Source organism: Cladophialophora carrionii, assembly GCF_000365165.1.
Source record: "Cladophialophora carrionii CBS 160.54 unplaced genomic scaffold supercont1.3, whole genome shotgun sequence".
NCBI lineage: Eukaryota > Fungi > Ascomycota > Eurotiomycetes > Chaetothyriales > Herpotrichiellaceae > Cladophialophora > Cladophialophora carrionii.
Window position 1 is genome coordinate 1,394,241 of NW_008481828.1, and position 23,107 is coordinate 1,417,347.

The window sequence follows — 23,107 nt, forward strand, 5'->3', positions numbered from 1 at the left end:
GTAATTACCCAGTACTGTACTCCGTACTTTGTCATGCAGGGCCTGAATCCACCCGCCACCCCATGCCTAATTCCCCTCCTAGAAAACATGACGTGCCGCGCGGTCGGCTCGGCCATATCAACCAATCCGCGCACCGGTGTACCTTGCATCCGCTTTATCGATCCTCCGAGTGGCCTCACATTTTATTGTGCACGGCAACTTTCTGGGGGCGGTGTACGGAGGATTGGAGTTGAAATGAGGTGAAAAGGGTAGCCACCTCTACTCAGTATGCCTATACGACCCCAATGACCTCGTTCATGTCCATCTCACCTTAAAGTCAAAGTTCCCAAGATGGCGCAGGTGCGACAGTCCGCACAGAAGGCCATCAATGGCATCACGAATGGATACGAAAATGGCTATGCGAATGGTAGCGCGAATGGACACGCCGATGGACACACCAAAGACCACTCACTGAGCCCAAGTGACCCAAAAACAGAGCGGTCGAGATGGCGACTGCTCGACGAGTCTGGGCGGCATACCTGGCATTATCTCAAGACAGACAAGGAGTTGGAGGAATGGCCACAGACAACGGCCGACAAGTATCACTTGGGGTTACCGGTTGTAGGTTCAAGCTGAGGGAAGGCTCAAGCAGTCAATATTAACTGGCCCAGGACCTGCCCGACCTTCCTCCCGCCTCGAGACCGTCCGACTCGATAGATAATTGCCTATCCTTCTATTCAAGACTGCAACTCCCCCCGGGAAACTGGGCCTGCGAATATGGCGGGCCTCTCTTCCTCATGACCGGTATCGTGTGCACTTGGTACATCACCGGCACACCCATCCCACCCGAGTACCAGATTGAGATGAGAAACTATCTATTTGCGGTACAAAATGAAGACGGCGGATGGGGCTTGCATGTCGAAGGCCACAGTTCAGTCTTCGGGACAGCCATGAACTACACGGTCCTGCGCATCCTTGGAGCTAGCGAGGAAGACGCTCGAGTGATCAAAGCAAGAGGCAGACTCCATCAATTGGGCGGCGCCGTCAATGGTCCGCACTGGGCCAAGTTCTGGCTCAGCGTTTTGGGCGTCACACAATGGGACATCGTCAATCCTGTGCCTCCTGAGCTGTGGCTACTACCTGACTGGGCGCCCATCGCCCCCTGGCGCTGGTGGATTCATATGCGTCAAGTTTTCCTGCCCATGTCGTACATCTGGTCCAAGAAATTTGTGATGCCCGAGAACGCCCTCGTACGATCACTACGACAAGAACTCTTCGTCCAGCCATACGAGTCCATCGATTTCGCCTCTCATCGCAATTCAATCGCCCCAGAAGACAACTACCATCCAAAATCTTGGCTTCTAAATCTCATCAACATTATTCTCATCTGGGTATGGATCCCCTTCCTACGAACACGATCCATCATTGAAAAGGCCGAAGCCTGGACCTGGCGACTTGTGCAATACGAAGACCACAACACAGACTATGCGGACCTTGCACCCGTCAATGCCCCTATGAACACACTAGTATGCTTCATCAAAGAAGGCCCGGACAGTCACAGCTTCAAACGCCACCTGTACCGGCTAGAGGAGTACCTCTGGGTGAATAAAGACGGCATGCTGGTCAATGGCACAAACGGTGTCCAAGTCTGGGATACTGCCTTCTCGATCCAAGCATGCTGTGAAGCCGGTCTGGCCAATGCGCCGAAATGGAAACTAATGCTTCAGTCTGCATTACAATACCTCGAATCCGAACAGATACGGGAAGAAGTCCCCGACCGAGAGATCTGCTACCGCCAACCTCGCAAGGGTGCATGGCCTTTCTCGACCAAGCTACAAGGGTACACCGTCAGTGACTGCACGTCCGAAGCACTGAGAGTTGTCCTCCTTCTGCAGAATCAGTACAACTACCAGCGCATCATCTCCGACGAACGCATCTTCGACGCTGTCAACGTGTTACTGACCATGCAAAACAAACATACCGGCGGATTCGCGAGTTACGAGCCTCAGCGTGGCTCCGAATACCTGGAAATGCTAAATGCGGCGGAGGTCTTCGGCCGGATCATGGTCGAGTACGACTACCCCGAGTGTACCACTGCGGTCGTCACCGTGTTGAGCCTCTTTCAGAAGCACTATCCGGACTATCGCGCGCAGGAGATCGCAGCGATCAAGCAATCGGCGTTGGACTACATTCGACGAGCCCAGCGCGAAGACGGCTCATGGTACGGTAGCTGGGGCATCTGCTTCACCTACGCGGCCATGTTCGCGCTCGAATCGCTGAGCTCCGTCGGCGAAACGTACAAGAATTCCTCCCGCGTCCGGAAGGCGTGCGACTTTCTCATCGAGAAGCAGATGCCCGACGGCGGTTGGGGCGAGAGCTACCGCGCGTCTGAACTCAAAGTCTGGGTCGATCATCCTGAGAAGTCGCAGGTCGTGCAGACATCTTGGGCAGTGATTGCCCTCATGTACGCCGGGTATCCAGTCGAGGACCCCATCAAGCGAGCGATTCAGATGATCATGCGGCGGCAGCAGGCGAATGGCGAATGGTTGCAGGAAGCCATCGAGGGTGTCTTCAACTGCAGCTGTATGATCACGTACCCGAACTATAAGTTTTACTTTCCTGTCAAGGCCATGGGCATGTATATCGCAAGATGGGGAGATAATCAGCTGGTATGAGGCGAGATGAATGCACGCATGATAGAGCATCAGGATTTGTGGCGCGTTGCATGTATAGAATAGGACATCCAGACATACCGTCTGGGACGGGACGTGTTCATCTTTTCGATGTTCCGCCTGTCTCCCCTTGAGAGCGTATTTAGGCATGGTGCATGGAGTCATACATTACTGGTAGAGGGCATTTCCTTCATGCCACGTAATGTATACAGAACAATGGCCGGGGTTTCATGTCTAAGACTCCAAGCGCCCCATGTCTAGGACTCCAAGCATGGACACTGTCTGCACTCTGCCCATGCGAAATGCCTGCTTCCCATGTCATATGTAACAAGCTCTGAACGTCCATGGGTGGGTGATCAGCCATACATACCCTGGCACGATACATAGCGGCATCTGAGTATATCCAAAGCTTCGGCACCCTTGAACTATGAAATCGTCCTGATTGTCTTCTCAAGCCCATCCCTTGCAGACCGCGGTGCCGGACTGATCTGCCCACGGCATCCCGTCCGAGTGAGCGCCCTCCTTCTGGCCGATGGTGATGGAATCCACAGGCGCCAGGCAAGGTCGCGCGGCCCCCTCCGTCACCCTCCCAGAAAGAAAACACAGAGAGAACGTTAGGCAGAGCAGCTCGACGCCCATGAGGCGGGAGTTGAGCTTCGACCCCCACGTCATTTTAGCATGCTACTGTCCTGTCGTGTCGTGTCCTATCCTGTACCGCCCATAGCATACGGCACGCAAACCTGCAGGCAGACAACCCGGTTCGTTTCGGTTCAATTCGTTCCACGCATACTCCATTTCAGCCCCACCCGGTTTTCTGCGTCGTTCCCCTTTCCGGTAACTTCAGATGGGAATACCGTGCAGTGACTTCGGTCAGGAATATCGTGCAGCGATATCGGTCAGGAATACCGTGCACTGACTTCGGTCAGGAACATCGTGCAGCGATATCGGTCAGGAACACCGTGGGCCTACCCCTCGACCTGATCCCACGGGACGGCATCCCAGCGCGAATCGCGCAGGACTTTGACATCCCGCTCACCGAGTCGATCGCCGTCGCGCACCAGACCATACAGATCCACAAGCAAGTCCCTGACGACCAGCGTGCATGAGAGCTGCTTCTCGTAGTTGAGGAGCGGGAAGGCGAACAGGGGAAGGGACACCAGGTAGGCCATCGTGGCCAGGTAGGTCGTCGACACGCGGACCTTTACGTGCATGTGCGGGTAGATTTGGACGAGCCAGGCGTGCATCTTGGGGAATCGGTGTGAGAAGGTGGGGGCTAGCATGTTCAGCACGACGGCGTGCCATAGGCATGCTCTGGTGAGGGAGTGATATGTTAGCTTTTAAAGTACGGGGTACCTAGGTCGTAGATGTCAAATACAGAATACAGAATACGAAATACAAGATACAAAAAATAGAAAACAAGAAATACAAAAAGTGGTACACTAGGTACTGCACTGTTAACAGAGGAGATACCAGACAAGGGAACACCACCCGCACAGTGACTGTACTGTGTGTGAGCTGCCGACGGGACTCACAATGTGCCGTTGACGAGCCATCGCATGAGGCGGCCTCGGCGTAATAGACGCTCTAGACGCGCGATTCCGTCCAGAAGTCGCTGGAGCTCGTTCATGAGCTTGCGTTGGACGAGCCTCCGCCTGGTCACCGGGTCCTCAACGTCGAGGCTGTCGGAGAGTTGTGTAACCGTGACTACTGTGTAGTTGATGACTGTCAGTTGAAGCCCATATCAATGTTGAACGCGTAGGGTTGCTTCATTGCCCTTCCTTACACTTACTCGATTCCGAGGTGTCTTTTGTTCGCAGTCGAATCTGGTCAGATAACATCTGATAGCTTCCGATGTGGTACAGTACGGATCGCTTCACCGCATCCGCAATGAAAGGTGGTTGTCTTATTCCGCTGAGGGGACCTTCATGTTGAGTATGCCCAGTCAGGTGTCGTGTGGTTGCGTCGTCGTCATTCCGTCGCGGAGAAAGAGACATACCGCGGGCGGGATGTCTGGGAGGTAATCATGAAGTAACGAGCGGCAAAAGATGCGCTGGTCGCGTTCAAACTCGAGAAAGTGGCAGAGTCCTGGGGGACGAAGCTTGGGCTTGGTGTTCGAAGTCGCGTGTGGAGGAGGAATTCATTCGATCATCTGAACCATGCACGCCACGCACCGTAAGTAAAGTGGAGCCCGACAGATCTGAACAGCCTCACGTCTATTCCTTTGATGTTCCCTCTCCACGAACCTCAAGGGGGGACGTGGTTCAAGACAATCATCAACGCGAGAAACTCCTCTGGGCGTCGACCTTGGACAACCTGATCAATGGGTGTAGCACTTCTCTACATATGCTATGTCTTAAACTACGGTTTGTTTTCACTCTGATATTCAATGGCAGAGTTGATTGCAGCACCTCCTGTAAACCGACTTGTCCAACATACAACCTGCATTGAGGAACGTGATGCAGTGTGTTGCGCTTGATGGGGAGGGTCGGTAAGGGGATCTCCCTTCACAAGCCGGCAAAGCAGTGTGGCAGTTATCGAAAAGTGCGAGACCAAAAACTGCGTTGTGTTCTACGGACTCCACCAAGATGGTTAGGAAGGCCGCCGAGTGTCTCTCCACTGTGACAATGTGTAGCCACAACGGGCGACTTCATTTTCCGATGCGGTGGATTGCTGAAAGCGCGATGGGAGAGCTATTGTGTGAACTGTTCGATGAGAATGTCCAAGGTTCCCGTGCCTCCTTTGTCAATCCTCTGCTCTGGTGGTGGAAACGGACAAAGGCGTGACTAGGAGAGTCCTTGCTGTTGAGCGTCCACTGATCTGGCAAGGACAACAATGTATTCTTGCCAGCACAAGCTGCTGCCAGCCTCCGCCACAGAACATCATCGATTCCGAACACTGATGCATGTTGAAGCTACATTTCACTCTCCAACCGGCATATCTTGTTCGCTGAGCGATCTTCGGCTGAGATATGGACCGAATTCATTCGTCCACCCTCCGTGTAGTCCTGGAAAAGAAGTTCAGTATTCCAGATCATGTAATGTCGCCTTCATCGATAGAGGCACTGGCCTAGTCTTTACCTATTGGCGTCTGCATGTCCAAACTTCGCATATTGAATTATCGGTCAGAGCTCAGAGACTTAGTGATGGACATGACCATGCTTGGCACTTTCTCCCTCTGGCAAGTCTGAAGATCCAAAAGGTCCAGACGTGTGTGTTTTTGGCTCGTTGCAAAACTCAATGGCGGCACGCAGAAACAAGAATACGAGATTTGCAACGGGCCGTGATCTTGATGGACAACCAACGCATACGAAACTCGTTCCGGCCAGTGCAGATCATGAAAGGCATCTGCGTGCTTGCGAAGTGGCGACTCGTGCAAACGTGCGCGGTTGCATTGCGGCAGCAATCCAAGTCTGGCTTTTACAGCGTTCCAAAACACATGGATGTATCGGCGTGGACGTTCGAAGCGAATGTACCACAGCTGGAGTTGTGCTCTCCAATGACCAGGCCTATGATCCGTCATACACAGTAACCACCATATCAGAATCTGAAACAGTCGAAGAGTAGTTGACGAAGTCGAAGATTAATCATGCGTTCCCCGTGTCCAGCGACTCTGGTACATAAGCGAAAGCCGACAATCTGAAATATCATGCTTGATATAATGCGTGATCGTAGCTTGTTGTGCGTCTGGATGCTGTCAAAACTCACGGGGCATTGCTTGTTGGGTAAACCTGGTCTCGGAGATGTGGACGAGGGTCGGGGCGTCCAGAGGGTGCGACGAAGCACATTTAGTATTCAGAATGAGTAGCTGTGGTGGGAGTAGACTGAGCAGCGTCGAGCAAGTATGCTGAATGTACTTTGCCTCTTGGAGTGCAGGTCAGATTGGTATCAATACCAGTGACCTTGAGTCCGTTGTAGGACCAATGCGAGCTGGAGAAGTTCGCTTTCTGGTATTGCTAGGTCGCTGGGAAACAACCAAAGCCAAAGGAGCACCTAGCAGCGAGACCATGGAGATGCTATCACTCTGGAGTCACAGCCGCACCATATTGCATTGACCTGGCAATCGGCGCGATCTTTGGTTCACAAAAGATTTGATATCGAGCAGTCGATAACCAGTAGTCCCATTCAACAGGAGCGTGAGCCTTCTCGCTATCATTATCCAGCTGCTGAGGACACAACTTCGTATGCGAGTCCTCAAGGCTTCACTTGCCTCGTCATTACCAAGGCGCTGATGAACTCCATCGATCTCGAGTTTGCAAAATTGTACCAAGGGATAGGAGACTTTTCTCAGCCAGGATCATCGGTCGCGTCATGAAACCCTTTCGCAGGGTCCTCGTAGATAAATATTGTTGTAGCAGTGCTCGCCATACTCAGACCGGAACTGGTTGAATTTCCACTCTCGGATGATTCTGTACTCGATTCTCTCTTGAGGAACCGCACGCGGTCATCTTTGTCTCGAGCGTTGGGAAGAAGTTGAGTGAATACATTGTCCACGTGTAGTCCTCTGGCTTTTGCAGAGCGGAACGCTTTTGTGAGCCATTCCACGGCAGCAGTGTGCTCGACCCTTTCATAATATGCAAACGCCAGATTTGCTGGAAAGTTGATGATGTTGGCACCCAAAGCTCCCATTTCCGGTTGCAAGCAGTAAGCGACACAGCGAGCAATCCTTGCTGCGTGTCGGCCTGAGTCGAAATATTGCCCCAATGAAGCAGGATCTAGGGCTTCCGGCAGTTTTTGGTCTCGATATTTGAGAGCTTGTAGGATCTCATCAGCAACTTCACTCAAAGCCAGGGAGCAGGTGTAGTAGACCAGACGCGCTTGGATGAATAAATGGTTTTCGAACCACAAATCAGTTTCAAAGGGAAAATCCGAATCAGCAGCATCATGCGGGACTTCGCGAGGTAAAGCTCCCTTCTTGGTGCCGTCTTTCCATCTGTCCATCTTACTTTGCAGATCTCTGCAGTCTTCCAAGAGCTGGATTAGGCTTCCGGTTGTATCTGCTTCACTTTCTCGGAGAATGTCGAATTTCTGCAAGATGCCAGGGACGACGGTTCCCAGGTCGACCATCCTGTCGAAATAAGTCCGATGCTGGAATTCCCAAGGTATTGTTAGCCATTCTGGTGAGGCCAGATATGTCGCCTTTCTCTGTACAATGGCGGCATAGATGGTAGGGATCCTGCTGGCGAGAAAAGGATGATGGGCATCCCAGTGTTGATGTCGCTTCGGTCCACGCAGTTCTACCAGCCGAGCAGCACCAGCAGCATGAGCCAACCAACTCCTCGAATTGAGCGCTGGTCCCTCGAAGACTTCGTAGAGGCCCAGAAGCATACAAGCCATGAGCACATGGTCGGAGTGCATTCGATTAGCATCGAACAGGGCGAGTTGCAATTCTTTCAGGGCCTTCCCATATACTTTGGCGCTCTCGTGAACAAGACGGACGTCCTTATGACCCTGACCGACTCTTGAGATGCTCAATGCTGAGAAGGCATCTGTTAACGAGGCATCATGCTTTGGGACGTTTTGGATGACCTCGATCCAGTTCATGGGATGTCCGCAACGTAGGATAAAATCGTCTCGACACATTGTATCTCCCCGTGGCATGTACAAGTCCCAAAAAAGACTCTTGCATTGCGACTCGACAGCGCCTCGATTGACTGAGCCTGGCAGGGCAAGCGGCGTGGGTCGGTTGTGAGGGAGGAAGATGGCATGTGCAACGGCCTTGCTCGCAGGATGGTGGATAAAGGTCCGATCGCGGTTATAACCTCCGCAGACATATCCGCTCGAGGCGCACTGGCCGCAAATGGGTCGTTTCAGGTCGCACTGTATTGGGATCAAATGAGCAAAGACGTTGTGAAATGAGGTGTGCAAGTGACAGCGGAGGTGGCTGTATATCAGAGGTTATCTTGGATACTTACGCCTTTTTTCCGACGGCGACATGTGCTGCAGCCTTTACTCTTGCCAGGAACACCAACCATGATGAGCCGACTATCAAACCAGAAACGTGGGTGGGAAGCTGCCGAACACGTCGTGAACACCGTAGAGTGGGTGTCATCTTGCGATGGGATGCGTGGGCTCGCAGAGTTTTGGGAGTTTCGTGGAATAAGAACCTAAGCAACTAGCATACACTGTCGGATAAGATAGTGTGAAGGCTCTATTTGACTCTAGTTTAGCGTAGCTTCAAAGCCTTGAGTCGTGGGAGAGGACCCAGTAAGCTGGGATTGAGATCAGGGTCGAAGTGCATGAGGCAGTCAGCATGCATGCACGGGGAAGCTCAAACTTGGCCGAGCCCTCGCTGATGTGATGCACGAATACTCAATAGACATGAAAAGAGAAAATCGCCATGCCGGACCAATTGAGGCACGTTTCAAGTGCTCGGAAGAGGGAAAGGCGATGTTTGTTTGCCCCTCAGAGTCACTGAAGCCACGAGCACTTGAGATGACGGGGAACGAATTAGCGCTGAAGCATACCTAGACTATCGGGGCATCGGACTGATCTTCTGCCAGCTACCGAAAAGAGACAATCCCATGATGGGATGGCTGAGGGTGCTCGTACCCAGTAGGCGCAGGAGACAGCCGGGCGATCTCCAGCTGAAGAACGGGGCCACGCGGCTACCAACGGGGGCGTCGGGGCGTCTGGGGTGTGTAGTCAGCAACCTCGGCGGCTCGCAGCTGCCAATCAGTGCCCCTCCAATTTCGAGATGCATTGCACGCGGGCAATCCCTGCAGCTGCATGTAAACAAACCAGTCTCTCGATCTTCACTTTTACCATTTCACCACAACGCTGTGTATACAGTTAACGAGGCTGTTATTCTTTCTCACTGCCTTCTACACTTACGCCCGCATCTACTAATCCTAATGGCATAATCAGTCTTGCGGTCATCATGAATCGTCAAGAGTTGGCCAGTCTCTTGTCTCAGACACAGTCAATGATGGCTCCCTCCCGAGCTCCGACACCCTCGTATCACCGATCCTCCCCCCTGTCACCGCGGCAGAGGTTCCAATCACAGATCCGGACTTTACATGACAGCCCCCGAACACCTCCTCGAAACTCGGTAACGACGCCTCAGACATCGCCTCGATTACAACACGTCTCGAGTCTACGGGTCCAGCGTGGCAGCAGTTCGCCCCCAGCATGGACAGTTGGCGAGTCTGCTCTTGACACATTCAATCATGGGCCACAATTCATCACGGAGGAGCGTGAAGTCTGGGGTAGGCCGTCACCACTCAGAACGAACAAGGCTTTTGTCGAGGGCATATCCCTGGTGGCACATTCTGTAGACAGTAGTCCGGTCGACCCTCACAAACTGCGTCCATTCGCGCCGTCTTCACGGTCGCTCGATGTCAATGACAGACCGAAGACCAGGCGAGGTCCTAATACAGGCTCGAGTTCCTTTGGCGAGAACAATGCAGACAGACTACAGCAAGAGCAGGAACAGTCTACACGGCCTTCGAAGTTTGCTGAAGGGTCCATGAACGATAGATCCGCTGGGGTTTCCTCGACTTGGAACGATCATGGCTCACTTGCCAGCATTTCCGGTACTGATGAGTCTGACAACGACACGACACCTCGCCCCTCACCACGACGCTCCTCGATCGACGTCAATGAGTTCAATCCGCAGCCGGTGGCTGCTCCGACCTTTACTCAACGCCTATTCAAGTTGGGTACTAAAGCCAAGCCAAAAGATGTCTCCAAGGCGGTGGTGAGTAAGACTGAGCAAGATTTACAGACTGTGAGAAAGAAGAAAGGACTTCGGAAAAGCATGTCTTTGTGGAATCTCCACGGTGACAAGAGGAAGGCAGCTGCGAGTCAACCCGATCTCAACAACCCCAGCCCCGAGAAGAGCAATGTTGATGTGCTTAATGATCGCAAGAGACGAGCTGAGGAGGCATATTTTCAACAGTTTGGCATGAAGCGGAGAAAGTCCAATGTTGCGCTCGCCACTTCAGATGACGAGTCCGCCGAGAAGCCTCCAGCTGCAACCCGAGGCCGCACCCCTTCACGGAGGATTCCGAGTAGCGCCAAACGACGTCTGAGTTGGTCCTCATCTACCATTGTCACGGCCGAGTCTACGACGTTTGACGGTGTTAACGACGTCGACCTCCAGAAGCGGCCAAGTCGCCGAGAATTGGAGAAGGAAAACCAACAGCTTCGAGCCATGTTGAAACAAGAACGAGAAGGTGCTCGCGTGGCCACTGTAACCATTGAGCCGATTACGCCATCTTCGAGAGTCCTATCCCTAAAACTTCCAAGTTCTCACGAAGCAGATAAGACACCTCTGCACGAGTCCTCCAACAAGAAGTCAAGCCGGGAGAATCTGGGAGTGTCGCCGCCACCTGTCCCGCCACTACCTACGATCGAGCGGGCGGCGCTGCAGCCTCTGAATAACACTAGAAATGTGCCTCGGAAGACAACAAGCCAGGATGACCTCAAGACCATTCCGGAAGACACTTTCGAGCGTGGTCGGCCTCGAAACGCACAGCCCAGAAAAGCAACGGCAAAGCATAGCAGGCGGGCGTCACTCGCTAGAGGCGCGGAGCTCCCACGTGCGGTATCCATGATTTTGGAACAAGACGAAGGCTCAGAGGCGGAGAAGCAGCCGACAAAGGAGAATTTGCATCCAATGAAGCACATACCCAAATTGATTCCAACTCCGATTGGAAGCCCAAAGAGGGTTGCTACGGCTAAGGGAGTCAAGATCCACGAAGATGCTGCTGTGCAGGCCAAAGCTGTTGAACGCGAGAACTGGGAATGGCCGGATGATGTATTCTGACTGATTGGCGCACGCTACGGAAGCACATTTATCTGAAGAGCGGACGACGAAATGGAAAACCATCATCAACCGGAGTGGTTGAACGCACGATGTGTCATGGAGTATTGATGAAGGACAAACGAAAGATATTATGAGGTCCACGATGAATGCGAGATGAAGTCTCTGGATCATGGCGGCTGGCTGTTTTGGGCATTCTTTCTTGTTGCATGTTTCCTGCCTCTTTGTTTGCATGGCGGGAGAAGCGTTTCAAGGTCGGGTTTTGGCATACGGCGATGAGCAACAATCAAGACAGCTATCACACGAGGGAACAAGCCGGCGGAGGTGTGGCTTGGACATCGGGACTTCGACCAGACCGATAAATTCGACTTGATCTACAGCCTCGAGGAGTGGTTGAGCCCAGTTCAACGACGACAATGCCGGAAACCAGAACCAGGCACCCGGTCTACCGGATTACATATGTGTGCTGCATTCTTCATTTGAGCGTACAAACAGAGAGATCCTTTGCAAATCAAGGTCGTCACAACCAGAGCATATTGTGGCGGCCATACTTTTCCCTCGGTCCTTTCCTGTAAATTCTTACCCCCTCCACGACTGTTTACGTACATGAAGCATAGACCAATCTGAAGCTTGTCTCACCGAGAATCCAGCTTAGAGACCAAGAGGCTTTCGAACTGAGCAATAGCGCCCCTACTATCAATTACTGTACTAGACCTGTTTTTGAATACAGAGCACCCGTCGTCCGCTATTGGTCCACTTCCCTGCGCGCCGTTTCAAATGGGGCCGTCATTCCGTCGGCGTATCTAGATACATGTACACACAGTGCCCGTCTGTCTATCGCGTCAACTCAATCATTCATGATACGAATACGAATACAGTGTCTGCGAATTAGGTATTTCGAGATCAACAGGCCACGGGAAGCCAACCTAATCACACTGCGATACATATCGGTAGGTTTGGGCGCAGGCTGCAGTCTGGTAGGATGAAGTCGCGGTCATGGATTCTGGACAAGCTATAGTCCGGTAGGATGAAGTCGTGATCATATGCTCAGAATGCAAATTATATAAAAGCAACGCAACGCTACCACATAGATTCGTAGAAGACATGAATGAGAAGAGATTATCAAACGTCGGATCCTTCAATCCTGCCCCGTCTCGTCCTGTCCCGTATCCCGCTTTGCTGTGTTCCTTCGATCCCTAGTTGCGCATATACATCCAGAGAGACAGGGATGCCCCACGAAGCAGAGAATGTCATGGAGGTGAGAAGTCATACTCGTAGACACACATGTATGGCATGGCATGGTACCTCACACCACAAATTTAATTCCAGAACCACCCGCTTCCTCTCCGTTTGGTGGCGGTGCCTTGTTGCTGAGTCTGCGTCTCAGCTTCGGTTTTGCTCTCTTGAGGCGTCTGTGGCGGTTGGACTTCGGCCGTAGGCACATCCCCATTCCCGTTCTCATCCTCGTTGATGATGGGGATTCTCCGGGGATATTGTCTTCGCGATTGCCTCGGTTCCTCGAGATGTCGCGGTTGCGGACGAGCGTCTTCGAGCATTTCTTGCTGCCAACCCCCAGGTTGCATCTGAGTTTGGGTCTCTTTGTCCTTTGTCTGTGTCGCATTTGCGATGGGCCAAGCACTTCTGATCTCTGCGTTGGTATCGGCCTCTTTCCCCGAGGGAGCATTCCTGACCTCCACTCTCTCGTCACATTCTTCCGATCCATCGGCAAAGCGGCGTTTCAAAACGCGTTTAGTCTCCACTGAGCCGTCAGGGAGGGTGCGTGTCGTGGTGGTTGTCAAGGTGGAGATAATGGAGTTTGCAGGAGATGGAACTGAGGAGTCGTATACATACGAAGTTGTCGATGCTGAGTGGGTTGAGGAAGTGCTTTCGCTTTGCTCCCGGGTAGCGGCAATGGACTGGTGTTGGGAAGTCGACGCGTCGTTCGAGGACATAGCTTGTGCGTGTGTTTTTGTGCGCCCTTGGGACGCTTGATCAACGGCTGAAACGATTGCATCAGCGGCAGAGATGATGCTCCCGAAGAGTGGGAATGGTGCTAGTGCTTCGGTAACCTTGTCGACAAGGGCATTTCCGTCGCCTGCTGGCAACTGTGCAGGAGCAGGGGTAGATTCGGAGGACTTATTGCGGCGACAGTCGCGGTTTTTGCGCCATCTGGCACATCGATCCTCTTTGCTTTCAGGTGCAGTTTCTAGGTTCGCTTTGGTTGGGTCATTTCGCTTGACCAACAGCCCTTGTTCATTGAATCCCCATCGGTTTCCGAGACTGCCGCGGTTGACCATGTCATGAATCCAAGTGCTTGGTGTGCGCCACGTGTTCCAGTTGTCCCTGTCCACCATCTTCCCAGTCTGCTGGAGACTCAGCAAATCCTCAAAGGCATCAGCCCACGGCTTCCGGGTCGCCATCTTCTCGTCGACATCTGTATACCATCTCTCAAAGAACCTGGCGCTGGAGATCTGTAAAGGAGCACCTTCCGAATCTTGAACTTTGACTTTGAACAGCCGTGACTGGGCTGGGTTACAAAGATAGATGGGTGAGTATGGACTCAACATAAGCCAAGGAATGGTTTCATCGGCGTTATCGAATGGCTGCATACGCCGGGCCGCCCACAGCGAATAGGTTGTCGGCCGACCTAGGGGTTTCTCGCTCTCAACCATTGCGTCTTCGGTAGAGGCGGCGTCGCTGTGCGACGATCTCTCCTTCTGTTGCCCATCCCAGCCGAGGGCAGAGAACCACGATCTGGACGGCTTCTTTGGTGACTCTGGAGCGGATGCCTGGAAGACTTGGACCTGCTTGTCACTGCCTGTCTGTAAAGCGTTGTAGGCATCCAACTCGGTCCTGGGTTGTCCCTTTTCATCGTACAGAGCAGGACACTTTCCCGCATTGTTCTGTGGCCGTTGCTCGTTCAACGCGGGACACTGTGCAGCCTTGCCTTTTGTCCACCAAGGCGTGGGCGCACCTTCGTCCTTCTTCTCGCCCTGCTTAGAATGCTGCTTCCACGCATCCTCCATACTCATCCAAGCCTCGGTTTTCGACTTCTCCAACTGCTGCCTCATCTCCTCCATCTCCTGCTCGAATTTCTTGCGGAATCCCTCTTCCCATTCTTGTCTCTGGCGCATGATGTCTTCGACTTCTCTCTTCCAATGGTCACTCCCACCCGACGACAACCCGAAGAATTGTGGGAAGCCTGAGAAGAGTGACGAGACTTGTTCGTCGGCGAAACGGCGGAATTGAATGAACGGGTTCTGCTCGTCGTCCTTGCTCGAGCGAGGGAAGGGCGTTTGATAGGTGGGGAAGGGGTCCATGGGAGGAGGGGGATAGGTTCGGTCTTTGGGAGCTTTGTCGTCTGGCATGTTGGAAGGCGGCTAGTGATGCATCAAGCAGGCATCAACAGGTGAAAACAAGTTAAGTGATAAGACAGAACGAAGGGGAAGATGATGGCGTGGTGGCCAACGTTGATGCCTGGAGTGACTCGACGACAATGCTCGAGATGCTTCGACGCGGGGTCGGCGTCGGTCTCATCCACGCGCCGAGGTCGCCAGGTGATTGGATGAGGGGCAGGGGCAAGCCACAGAAGGCGGATAGGCCAGCACGGCGACGAGGATACATTTACGACAAGAAATCCACATATTACATCCTCATTCCTGAGTATAGGTACAGCGATCGTCTCACAGTTTCGCTCGCGCCGGCACCTTCTCCCATGCTTCATCGAAGCCTGCTGATCGCACCCAGTGGGGGTCGCTGGCCTCCACCGAGTCGATGGCCATGTGCCCGAGCTTCAAGAACATATCCCCCTTGATCGCGAAAACATCATCTGGCTGGCTTTCATACTGCTTGCACACTTGCTCGCTGTTCGCCAACGCCCTCACAAGCTTACTTGCATGTCCGTCATCAGGAAACTGATCCACCCGCCGAATGATCTCTGACCATCCATCGTTGGGATTCTTTGGGTGGTAGTTCTTGATCTCGTCGACCAACAGTTCCGGACATCCTCTCGATACGTACAATGCGAGGTCGATCCGGCCCTTCCATTCCAACAGCCTGGCCTTATCTTCCACCTTCAGCCAGGGTTCTTTGATGAATGCCGAGAAGAAGATGGAGCAATTGACGCAGTGCATGTAGAAGAAGTCGAATTTGACTTGTTTGTCTGGTTTCTGTGCTGCACCTGTGAAATACACGGCGGCATTGATCATCTCTGCGGTCTTTTGCTCGAGCTCGTCGGGTTTGACATGCCATTGGGATGCCAGAGCGATCATCTCGTTGGGAGCACGAACGAACACGCCATCACGAAGCTTGTTGCCATCTCCCCAGTGCGCTGATTCGCGAAGCTTGTCATTCGCACGAGCTTCGTTGATGAGTTGAACTAGACTTTTCGAGGACTTTGTGCTTTTCGCGGCATCTTCAGCAGAATGGAGGAAGGTCCCTGTCCAGCCGTCGTGTATGCATGCTTGAGCCAAGGCTTCAACAATGATAGCCGGCTGTTTGAACTCCACCCCGAAGCCCAAATGAATCAAAGGATGCAAGAAACCTGGCATGGGTCAGCATTGATTGATAGTCGGGTCGATGATGCGTACCAGCGAACATCCTGTCCAATATCCGCTCAGCGTGCTCCGTTTTGGCGAAGACTTGCTCGTTCAAGACTTGCTCCCAGCCCTTCTCCTCGATCTGCTTGCGGAAGAAAGCCTCGAAATCATGAAAGTATTGTTCCTTGCCCAAGAACTTCTTGAATTCTTCTGGGTCGTCCATGGACTGGACATTTCGTTCCTTGATGGGGAACTGCGGGCGCTGGTAGGATTGGTTGAGGTCAAAGGCCTTCTGGATCTCTTCTGGACCAGCGCCCAGAGCATAGATCGTCAACAGATGGTGGGCAATGTGGTTGTGGAAGCCGCCGTTGTTGAAATAGATGTGGAATTTGTCATGGTTCTCCTGCAGTAGTTGGCTTCCAATCTTACCAGCCTGGGCTGATATGTCCGGGACATGATAAACGCCAGCTGCGGCTGGATCAAGTTCAATATGTGAGGCGGTAGCCATACTGCGCCGACTTGGTGGTGCTGTAAGACGCTGCTGAAACCGGTGGAAAGCGGACTTTGTGCTCAAGCGACCTGACTTGGTCAAGGACGAAACAGATGCTGTCAAGGCCCAAGGAGATCTTGTTGCAAACATTGATTCCGCTGGTCTTTCATCGCCCAATGCCAGATTCTTATACTTCGGCGGGCAGTTTCTCCGTGGATTGACTCTTCACGTATCCCAAAGTCGTATTGCAACCTGAAAGGAGCGATGAGGTCAGCGGTCATATTTGCTGGCCAATAGCGCGGCTCGGTCACCGACGAGAGAAGCAATTGACAGCGAAAGTCCGGGGTAAGGCGTCACGAGCCGAGAGGAGAGGATGGTCTCGATCATCGCTTGGGTAAGCAGCTAGGGAAATCGGCTGCATTTGTTCCGAGTCAGAATCAATCTAGGAGGCGATGCTTTGTTTGCTGCCGCTGAATCTATGGAACTACTGTCCTTATGCTTACCAAGGTGGAGGATCTAGGTCTGCTTTGTTTCAGCACCCACCTATGAACACACGCGAACATCACCCTCCGCGAAGTCCCTTTCCATGGCAGCTTGCCCCGGATTCCACTAAGCCTTCCCCTTCACCTTACTGACACCACCGTCGACAACGAGATTCTGGCCAGTAACAAACCCGGCTCCCATCAAGTACTCGCAGGCTTCAGTGATATCCTCCGGCAATCCCGCGCGATTGGCAGGATGAGTTTCGATGTCGTCTTCTTCTGCCTTCCACTCCGTCCCGCTCTCGTCTGCTTCTTGATTCTCGTGCGTGACTTTGATACGACCTGGAGAGACCATGTTGACACGGACTCCGAAGCTCTGGAGCGAAACTGCCATGCTCTGGGTGAGACCTAGTAAAGCAGCTATCGACGCCGTCAGCCATTTGCTCGCTGTCACGATCTCGCTGTGCAAGTTTATCGCCGAACATACCCTTGGTCGAAGCATAACCCTCCTGGTTGGGATCTGAGATCATGGCACGGAAGCTGCTCATATGGAGGATGCACGGTCCAGCAGTACCAACTGTGGATTCCGGAAGCTTCTGCTTGTCCTCCTGCTTCTTGACTTTCATGTAGGGAAGACAAGCCTGTGACATGACGAAGGGGCCGGTGAGGTTGGTTTCGACGTAGGCATTCCACTTGTCCAGGACTGAGGGATCTTCCATCGTCTTGCCGTCAGGCCAATCTGCATACACGTTAACCTTGTCCAGATACAATACGGAAGGCGAATGCAAATGGTCAGGGAAAGACATGGAAGTCTAGGACAGAATCACAGTAGGGCAGACATCTGGTGATAAGGATACGAGGCTTGAGGCGAGGGATAACATACACGGGTACGAAATACCGGCGTTGTTGATAAGGTAGTCGATGCGGTTGTCCAGGAACTTCACGGCTTTCTGGATGGTTGAGCGAATCTCGTCGACATCGCGCAGATTGCAGGCGGACCAGCCAACGCGGTCGGCATGCTCCTTCAGATGCACCTCGGCGGTATGTCGAACATTGTCTTTGTCGAGATCGAGGATAAAGATCTTATGGCCACCCGAGGCGAAGTGACGGGCAAGGGCTCGTCCGATGCCTAAGAGAGAGGTTAGGGTTTCAGAACAACGTGGCTGAAGTCAATTTGGTTCACCTTGTCCAGCGCCGCTTATGACAATCCTTGACTCGCCTTGCAAGACCATGTTGTTCCAAAGATGCTACAGCGTTAGTGAAGAAGATGGGCTCTAAAGAGTGTTATCCTTGATAAACGTCAATTGTCGAGCTGGTATCTTGGTAAGCCCTTGCTGCACGTCTTGACCGCAGTCTGACAAAGTGGAATGGCAAAGGAACTGTGTCACTTTTATAAGTCGCATCATCTTTCGCTGTTGACAGGGACTCTCTTCACTACAAGTAGGACCGTTTCATTGGTCGCGGTCCAGCACTCCGTATCAAAGAGGGTGACGACAGTCTGTGAATCCCGACGATGCCAAGAGAACAATCTTAAGACCAAAGATCGGAAATCTTCTCCGAGTACTTTGGGTTGCCGACTGTAAAGTTGCTGCTCTACTGGCTCTGCGGTCTCCCGTAGGAGCTTGGGCCCTGACATCGACCTTGAGTGAATCAAACCCAACTACGATCACCAAGAGCAGGTAGGTGATATGGTTGCTTTATTGTTGAGTCGTCTCAGCCGCTTGTTGCATGGCGCAATGCAATACCAAGCCCACATAGGCCATTGACCTGGCCCCTTCGGTCCCGCTCCGAGTTTGCCACAGAGGATCTGTCGACACAAGCTCGGTCTCGTACCTCTCAAAAAGCTCGGATTCGGCTTCCGAACTCCACCTATCGGTGGCTAGTGGTCACCAACCCTAACGCGACAGCTATTGACGCATGGATGTTATCAAGACCGTCTTTTGCGGAAGCGGTGCATCATCACAGAGAGCTGCGACAGACTCCGCTGGCGACTGAAGGCGTGGTATAAGGACTGCGCCGTCGTCTAAAGCCATGGCTATGCAGGAGCTCGCCGTGAAAGTCCGCGCCCCTTTACCCATAGTGGCTCGGACACACTACAGCATGTCACAGGTAAGATCGAACGCGACAGTGTGTGATGGGACAGTCCGGCAGACTGGGCACTCTCTTTGGTGAACCGGCAAGGCTTCGACCCATTGGCAAATCCAAGGTGGATGACCGGAGCAGGCAAACTCGAAAGATCAATGGCACGGATCTCGAGTGCACTTCGATTAACCAATGGTCCTCATTGGATTCGAGAGTGGCGTGCTCAATCGGAAAATGTGATGCTGGAAGTGGATCCTTGTGGTGCGAAGGTGGAGGGACTGACCATGGCAGCGCGTCGCCCACCAACCGCAATACATTCCGGCCTCAACATATGAGCGCATCCAAGACGATTATCATCGTGATTATTTCGTTGCCTCCCAGCCTCGTCAGAACTAGAGGTAGGGGTTCTTGCCTGTTGCCTGCCTGGGCAGAAAAGTTTTCTTCTTGCCCTTTTCCCTTCTTCTTTCTTCTTCTTCTCTTCATATCACTCAAACCACCCATCCTGTAAGCTTTGTGCTCCCAGACACCAGCGAACAGGATCCTAACAACGTACTCCAGAGCAGCAGCGACAGCAACAGCAACAGCAGCACTTGTAAGTGAAGCTACGCCATTAACAGTGACAAGATCCTAAAGAAGTACTCTAGAGCAGCAACGGCATCAGCAGCAACTGCAGCAACAATAACAGCAGCAACAGTATTTCTTGTAAGTCCAGCACTTCCCATTTCCATTGAACGATGGCTTTGGTGCTAACAGCAACTTCTAGCATCACATCAAACACAATGGGTTCCGTTGTGTCTAAATTCTCCTCCTGCATCAAGCAGGCTTTTGCCCGGTTGGCGAAGGCGTTCCCCCAGCGGCGGGCAGCGCCTAAGCTAGAGGCAGCGGTGGCCCCGGAGCCAATTCTCCGGGAGCCGATCAACAGCTTCTGCCGCAAGATGCGGGCAATAAAGGCACGCCAGTACGTGTCGTGGGAGGAGGATCTGCCCAGGGCAGACGCCCCCCAATTCTACAAGGTGCGGAAGCAGGACAAAAACCTGCTCATGCTGCATGGCAACAAAAGCATGATCTGGTAGAGGTCGTCCCCCCTCTTACCATACACCAGAACAAACCCACTGCTTCATCGGCAAGCTTCAATACAGGTGCCCGAGTACTAGTAGTGTCATTTCGAACGGCTCGGGTGTCCTTGAGGGCCCAACGGCAAGTACGGTTTCGTTCTTGGTTCTTTCAAATGCATTCCCCAGAAAAGCATAAAGAGAAGATGAGACACTGTCTCCGAAAAAAGAAAAGACAAGATGCCGAAAGGCCAAAAAAAGCAAAAGAAAAGAGGGAAAAAATCCTCATATCATGGGGTGTGGTCAGTCCGCTTCTTCGCTGGCAAGCTTCAATACAGGTGCCCGAGTGCTAGTAGTGTCATTTCGAAAGGCTCGTGGTATCCTTGAGGGCCCAACAGCAAGTATGACTGCACCATTTGTTTCCGAGGAGCGCAAAAGTCAAGGCGTTCTGGTGTTTTGGCGTTGGCATTTGGGACTTTGGGAGTTTAGGCGTTTAGGCGTCGGGCGTTATGGCGTTGGCGTTCAGGAGTACGGTGTTCGGAGTTTGGGGCACTGGACAAACAGAGCTTTTAGGCGTGGCGACCGCCTGGAAGCCATCAGCTTAGGCTGTCTGTCCTTGGAGTTGGGGGCAGCACCGGGCAAGAACACCTACAGGCACACATTTTTATGACCATCATTACAACTCCAGCAACCGCCATCCCTACCTATGCCGCCCAGTATACGAAGGGTGTCCTACAAACCGCCCTTATTACCAACCTTGTCATTATCACCGGGAGCCTCACAAGGTCTTATTATCATTACTACTATTATGATACCAGGTGGACATTATTACCACTATCATTATACTGGGCGGACATCATTACTCTTGAGAACTACAAACATTATTGTTACCACCCTGGCGGGCATCATTATCAGCACTCAAGCAACACCTCAACACCTAAGACGCCTCCCCTACACTCAAATATCATTACACACCTTTGCTGCGAATGACCTCCTGCTGCTCCAACGCCCTCAATATCATTATACAACATTCTTATTGCTGCCGACATCCTCCTGCTGCTGCTCGAATCCTCCTCAATATCAATACACACATATCATTATGCTGTTGATACCCTCCTGCTGCTCAACATCATTACCAAACGAACAAACAAACAAACATAACTGCTGCATCATTAGATACTGCTCCTGGTATCGTTCATTCTTTTTTTTTCATCATGCATCTGGCCTTGTGCCGGGACTTGGAGAAGAAAAGCAGAAAAGAACATCCCTGTCAACTGCGTCTACTACTGTACATTCCTGGCGCGCATCCATATGAAAGAGAAGATATTGCAATTGTGAAAGACGTGGCATTCTTGTATGGTATTTCCAGCTATTTATCCTGTCTTGTGCCCTCCGACACATGCAATCCGGTGAAGACAACTCGTGTAGGAGGTCAAGATAGACTCGTCGCGAACGCCACGGGTACACAACCCGGAGATTGCCCACTTGAACAAATACTCCCCGATGTAGATTGGCGTCAGAGGATATCGTCAACGTCATCCATCTCTTGAACGATGTGAGCCGTTGGCGTTGTAGACGACGTGATTCCTCGCCCTCAAATGCAGAGAGGCAAGGGCCCTCCTTCTCATGTGTCCGTCCATATTTAGCAGTATTCAATGTCTCGGGTGCTGACGCGCACATCGTTGAGATCGATTTCCTTCTTATCCGGAGTATTCGCGGGCGTAACGAAGATGGATTCAACACCGCTGCCCCCGAGGAGTTATATGCCCAAGAACCCAGATGGCCCATTCCCGTACACGCAGGCGGATCTTACGCCCACAGAACCCGGCAATGACACTGCCTTTTATTCGTCGCCGCGCTTCGTGACACACATTGATGACAACGCCATCAACAACCTCCGACGGCATTATGACGACGTCTTGCCTCGAAGGGGCAGAATCTTGGACTTCTGTTCCAGCTGGATTTCGCACTACCCGCGCGAGGTGGCAGAGGCGGCCACGTCGGGGGAGCTAGAGGTGCTGGGCACGGGGATGAATGCTCTGGAATTAAGCAAGAACAGGGTGCTCAAGCATTGGTCCGTGCAGGATCTCAATGACGATCCGGATGTGCGGTTACCGGGAGCGTCGGCGAAGGAGGAGCCGGAGCCAGAGCAGAAGCTCGACGCATCGACGTGTGTGGTCTCGATCGACTATTTGACCAGGCCTGTGGAAGTGCTGAAGAGCATTCGACGGCAGACAAAGGACGGTGGCAAGGTACATCTGATCGTCTCGAACCGCTGTTTTCCTACAAAGGTAGTCAGCAGGTGGCTGCAGGTCGATGAAGAGGACCGGCTGGCCATGGTCGGCGACTATTTGTGGTGGTCCGGGTGGCGACACATTGAGATCCAGACTTTGGTCCAAGGATCGTTCATGACTGATCCGTTGTGGGTGGTCAGGGGGGAGAATACGGGCGAAGTCACGCAGTCGGTTGAGAATTGAGTCTGCGCGGGATGCTATGAGGCATGGAAAACTGCGCTTGAAGGGCGACGCGTGCAGTGCAGTCCCAAATGACGCCGCCTCAGGGTGAAGGACATGCCTATGACGAGGCAATCGTGGGCCGAGAAATGGATGCATTCACAGGCACACTGATCCCTAAGTGCTGTTTCGGTGCAGCCAAAAGGCGCAGTACACTGCTCATAGCTTTCGAGTCCCTAGACGCATATTGACCATGCACGCTTCCTCCTGCTCTGCCTCTCGACTCCTCGCGATCATCCAATACCTTCGTCCGGCCAGCCAGTCTTCAGAGTCAATGATACTGCTCGACAAGTTATCTGCCTTCATTATGATCTCTAAGCCGTACCTTTCCTCAAGACCCTATCCGTCCTCCTGCTTGTCTTGCCCGGCCTCATGAAGCCTGCTGCTTGCAAGCTCACCTATCTCCCACTCCTGTCCTACTCTCTCCACCTCACAGATCGACTGCTCCGTACGTCATCGTGGTAAACGTCTCGAACGCCAGACTGGATCCCTACACACGTGGGACTCGTGCAACGGAGCGGCTACAGGAAGTCATA

The 23,107-nt window shown here is 52.7% G+C and overlaps 9 protein-coding genes across 9 annotated transcripts; 4 read left to right on the top strand and 5 right to left on the bottom strand.

Annotated features, from left to right (window-relative positions):
* Positions 1-330: 330 nt before the first annotated feature.
* G647_03897 (uncharacterized protein) lies at positions 331-2,654 on the top strand (the record flags this gene model as incomplete). Its single annotated transcript, XM_008728242.1, has 3 exons — positions 331-406; positions 443-600; positions 651-2,654. The coding sequence occupies 3 exons, from the start codon at positions 331-333 to the stop codon at positions 2,652-2,654; spliced, it is 2,238 nt and encodes a 745-aa protein (XP_008726464.1).
* A 962-nt stretch (positions 2,655-3,616) lies between these two features.
* G647_03898 (uncharacterized protein) lies at positions 3,617-4,645 on the bottom strand (the record flags this gene model as incomplete). Its single annotated transcript, XM_008728243.1, has 3 exons — positions 3,617-3,962; positions 4,184-4,355; positions 4,441-4,645. 3 exons carry the CDS (start codon positions 4,643-4,645, stop codon positions 3,617-3,619), a joined length of 723 nt encoding a protein of 240 aa, XP_008726465.1.
* Positions 4,646-6,934: 2,289 nt separating this feature from the next.
* Positions 6,935-8,622, bottom strand: G647_03899 (uncharacterized protein; the record flags this gene model as incomplete). Its single annotated transcript, XM_008728244.1, has 2 exons — positions 6,935-8,467; positions 8,563-8,622. 2 exons carry the CDS (start codon positions 8,620-8,622, stop codon positions 6,935-6,937), a joined length of 1,593 nt encoding a protein of 530 aa, XP_008726466.1.
* A 905-nt stretch (positions 8,623-9,527) lies between these two features.
* G647_03900 (uncharacterized protein) lies at positions 9,528-11,417 on the top strand (the record flags this gene model as incomplete). Its single annotated transcript, XM_008728245.1, has 1 exon — positions 9,528-11,417. The coding sequence occupies one exon, from the start codon at positions 9,528-9,530 to the stop codon at positions 11,415-11,417; it is 1,890 nt and encodes a 629-aa protein (XP_008726467.1).
* A 1,316-nt stretch (positions 11,418-12,733) lies between these two features.
* On the bottom strand, positions 12,734-14,782 carry G647_03901 (uncharacterized protein; the record flags this gene model as incomplete). Its single annotated transcript, XM_008728246.1, has 1 exon — positions 12,734-14,782. The coding sequence occupies one exon, from the start codon at positions 14,780-14,782 to the stop codon at positions 12,734-12,736; it is 2,049 nt and encodes a 682-aa protein (XP_008726468.1).
* Positions 14,783-15,097: 315 nt separating this feature from the next.
* Positions 15,098-16,460, bottom strand: G647_03902 (uncharacterized protein; the record flags this gene model as incomplete). Its single annotated transcript, XM_008728247.1, has 2 exons — positions 15,098-15,957; positions 16,004-16,460. The coding sequence occupies 2 exons, from the start codon at positions 16,458-16,460 to the stop codon at positions 15,098-15,100; spliced, it is 1,317 nt and encodes a 438-aa protein (XP_008726469.1).
* A 591-nt stretch (positions 16,461-17,051) lies between these two features.
* Positions 17,052-18,156, bottom strand: G647_03903 (uncharacterized protein; the record flags this gene model as incomplete). The annotated part of the gene is made up of 4 exons (XM_008728248.1): positions 17,052-17,344; positions 17,412-17,663; positions 17,808-18,053; positions 18,108-18,156. The coding sequence occupies 4 exons, from the start codon at positions 18,154-18,156 to the stop codon at positions 17,052-17,054; spliced, it is 840 nt and encodes a 279-aa protein (XP_008726470.1).
* Positions 18,157-19,198: 1,042 nt separating this feature from the next.
* G647_03904 (uncharacterized protein) lies at positions 19,199-20,079 on the top strand (the record flags this gene model as incomplete). The annotated part of the gene is made up of 4 exons (XM_008728249.1): positions 19,199-19,242; positions 19,298-19,404; positions 19,565-19,598; positions 19,770-20,079. 4 exons carry the CDS (start codon positions 19,199-19,201, stop codon positions 20,077-20,079), a joined length of 495 nt encoding a protein of 164 aa, XP_008726471.1.
* A 1,709-nt stretch (positions 20,080-21,788) lies between these two features.
* On the top strand, positions 21,789-22,535 carry G647_03905 (uncharacterized protein; the record flags this gene model as incomplete). The annotated part of the gene is made up of 1 exon (XM_008728250.1): positions 21,789-22,535. One exon carries the CDS (start codon positions 21,789-21,791, stop codon positions 22,533-22,535), a length of 747 nt encoding a protein of 248 aa, XP_008726472.1.
* Positions 22,536-23,107: the final 572 nt, after the last annotated feature.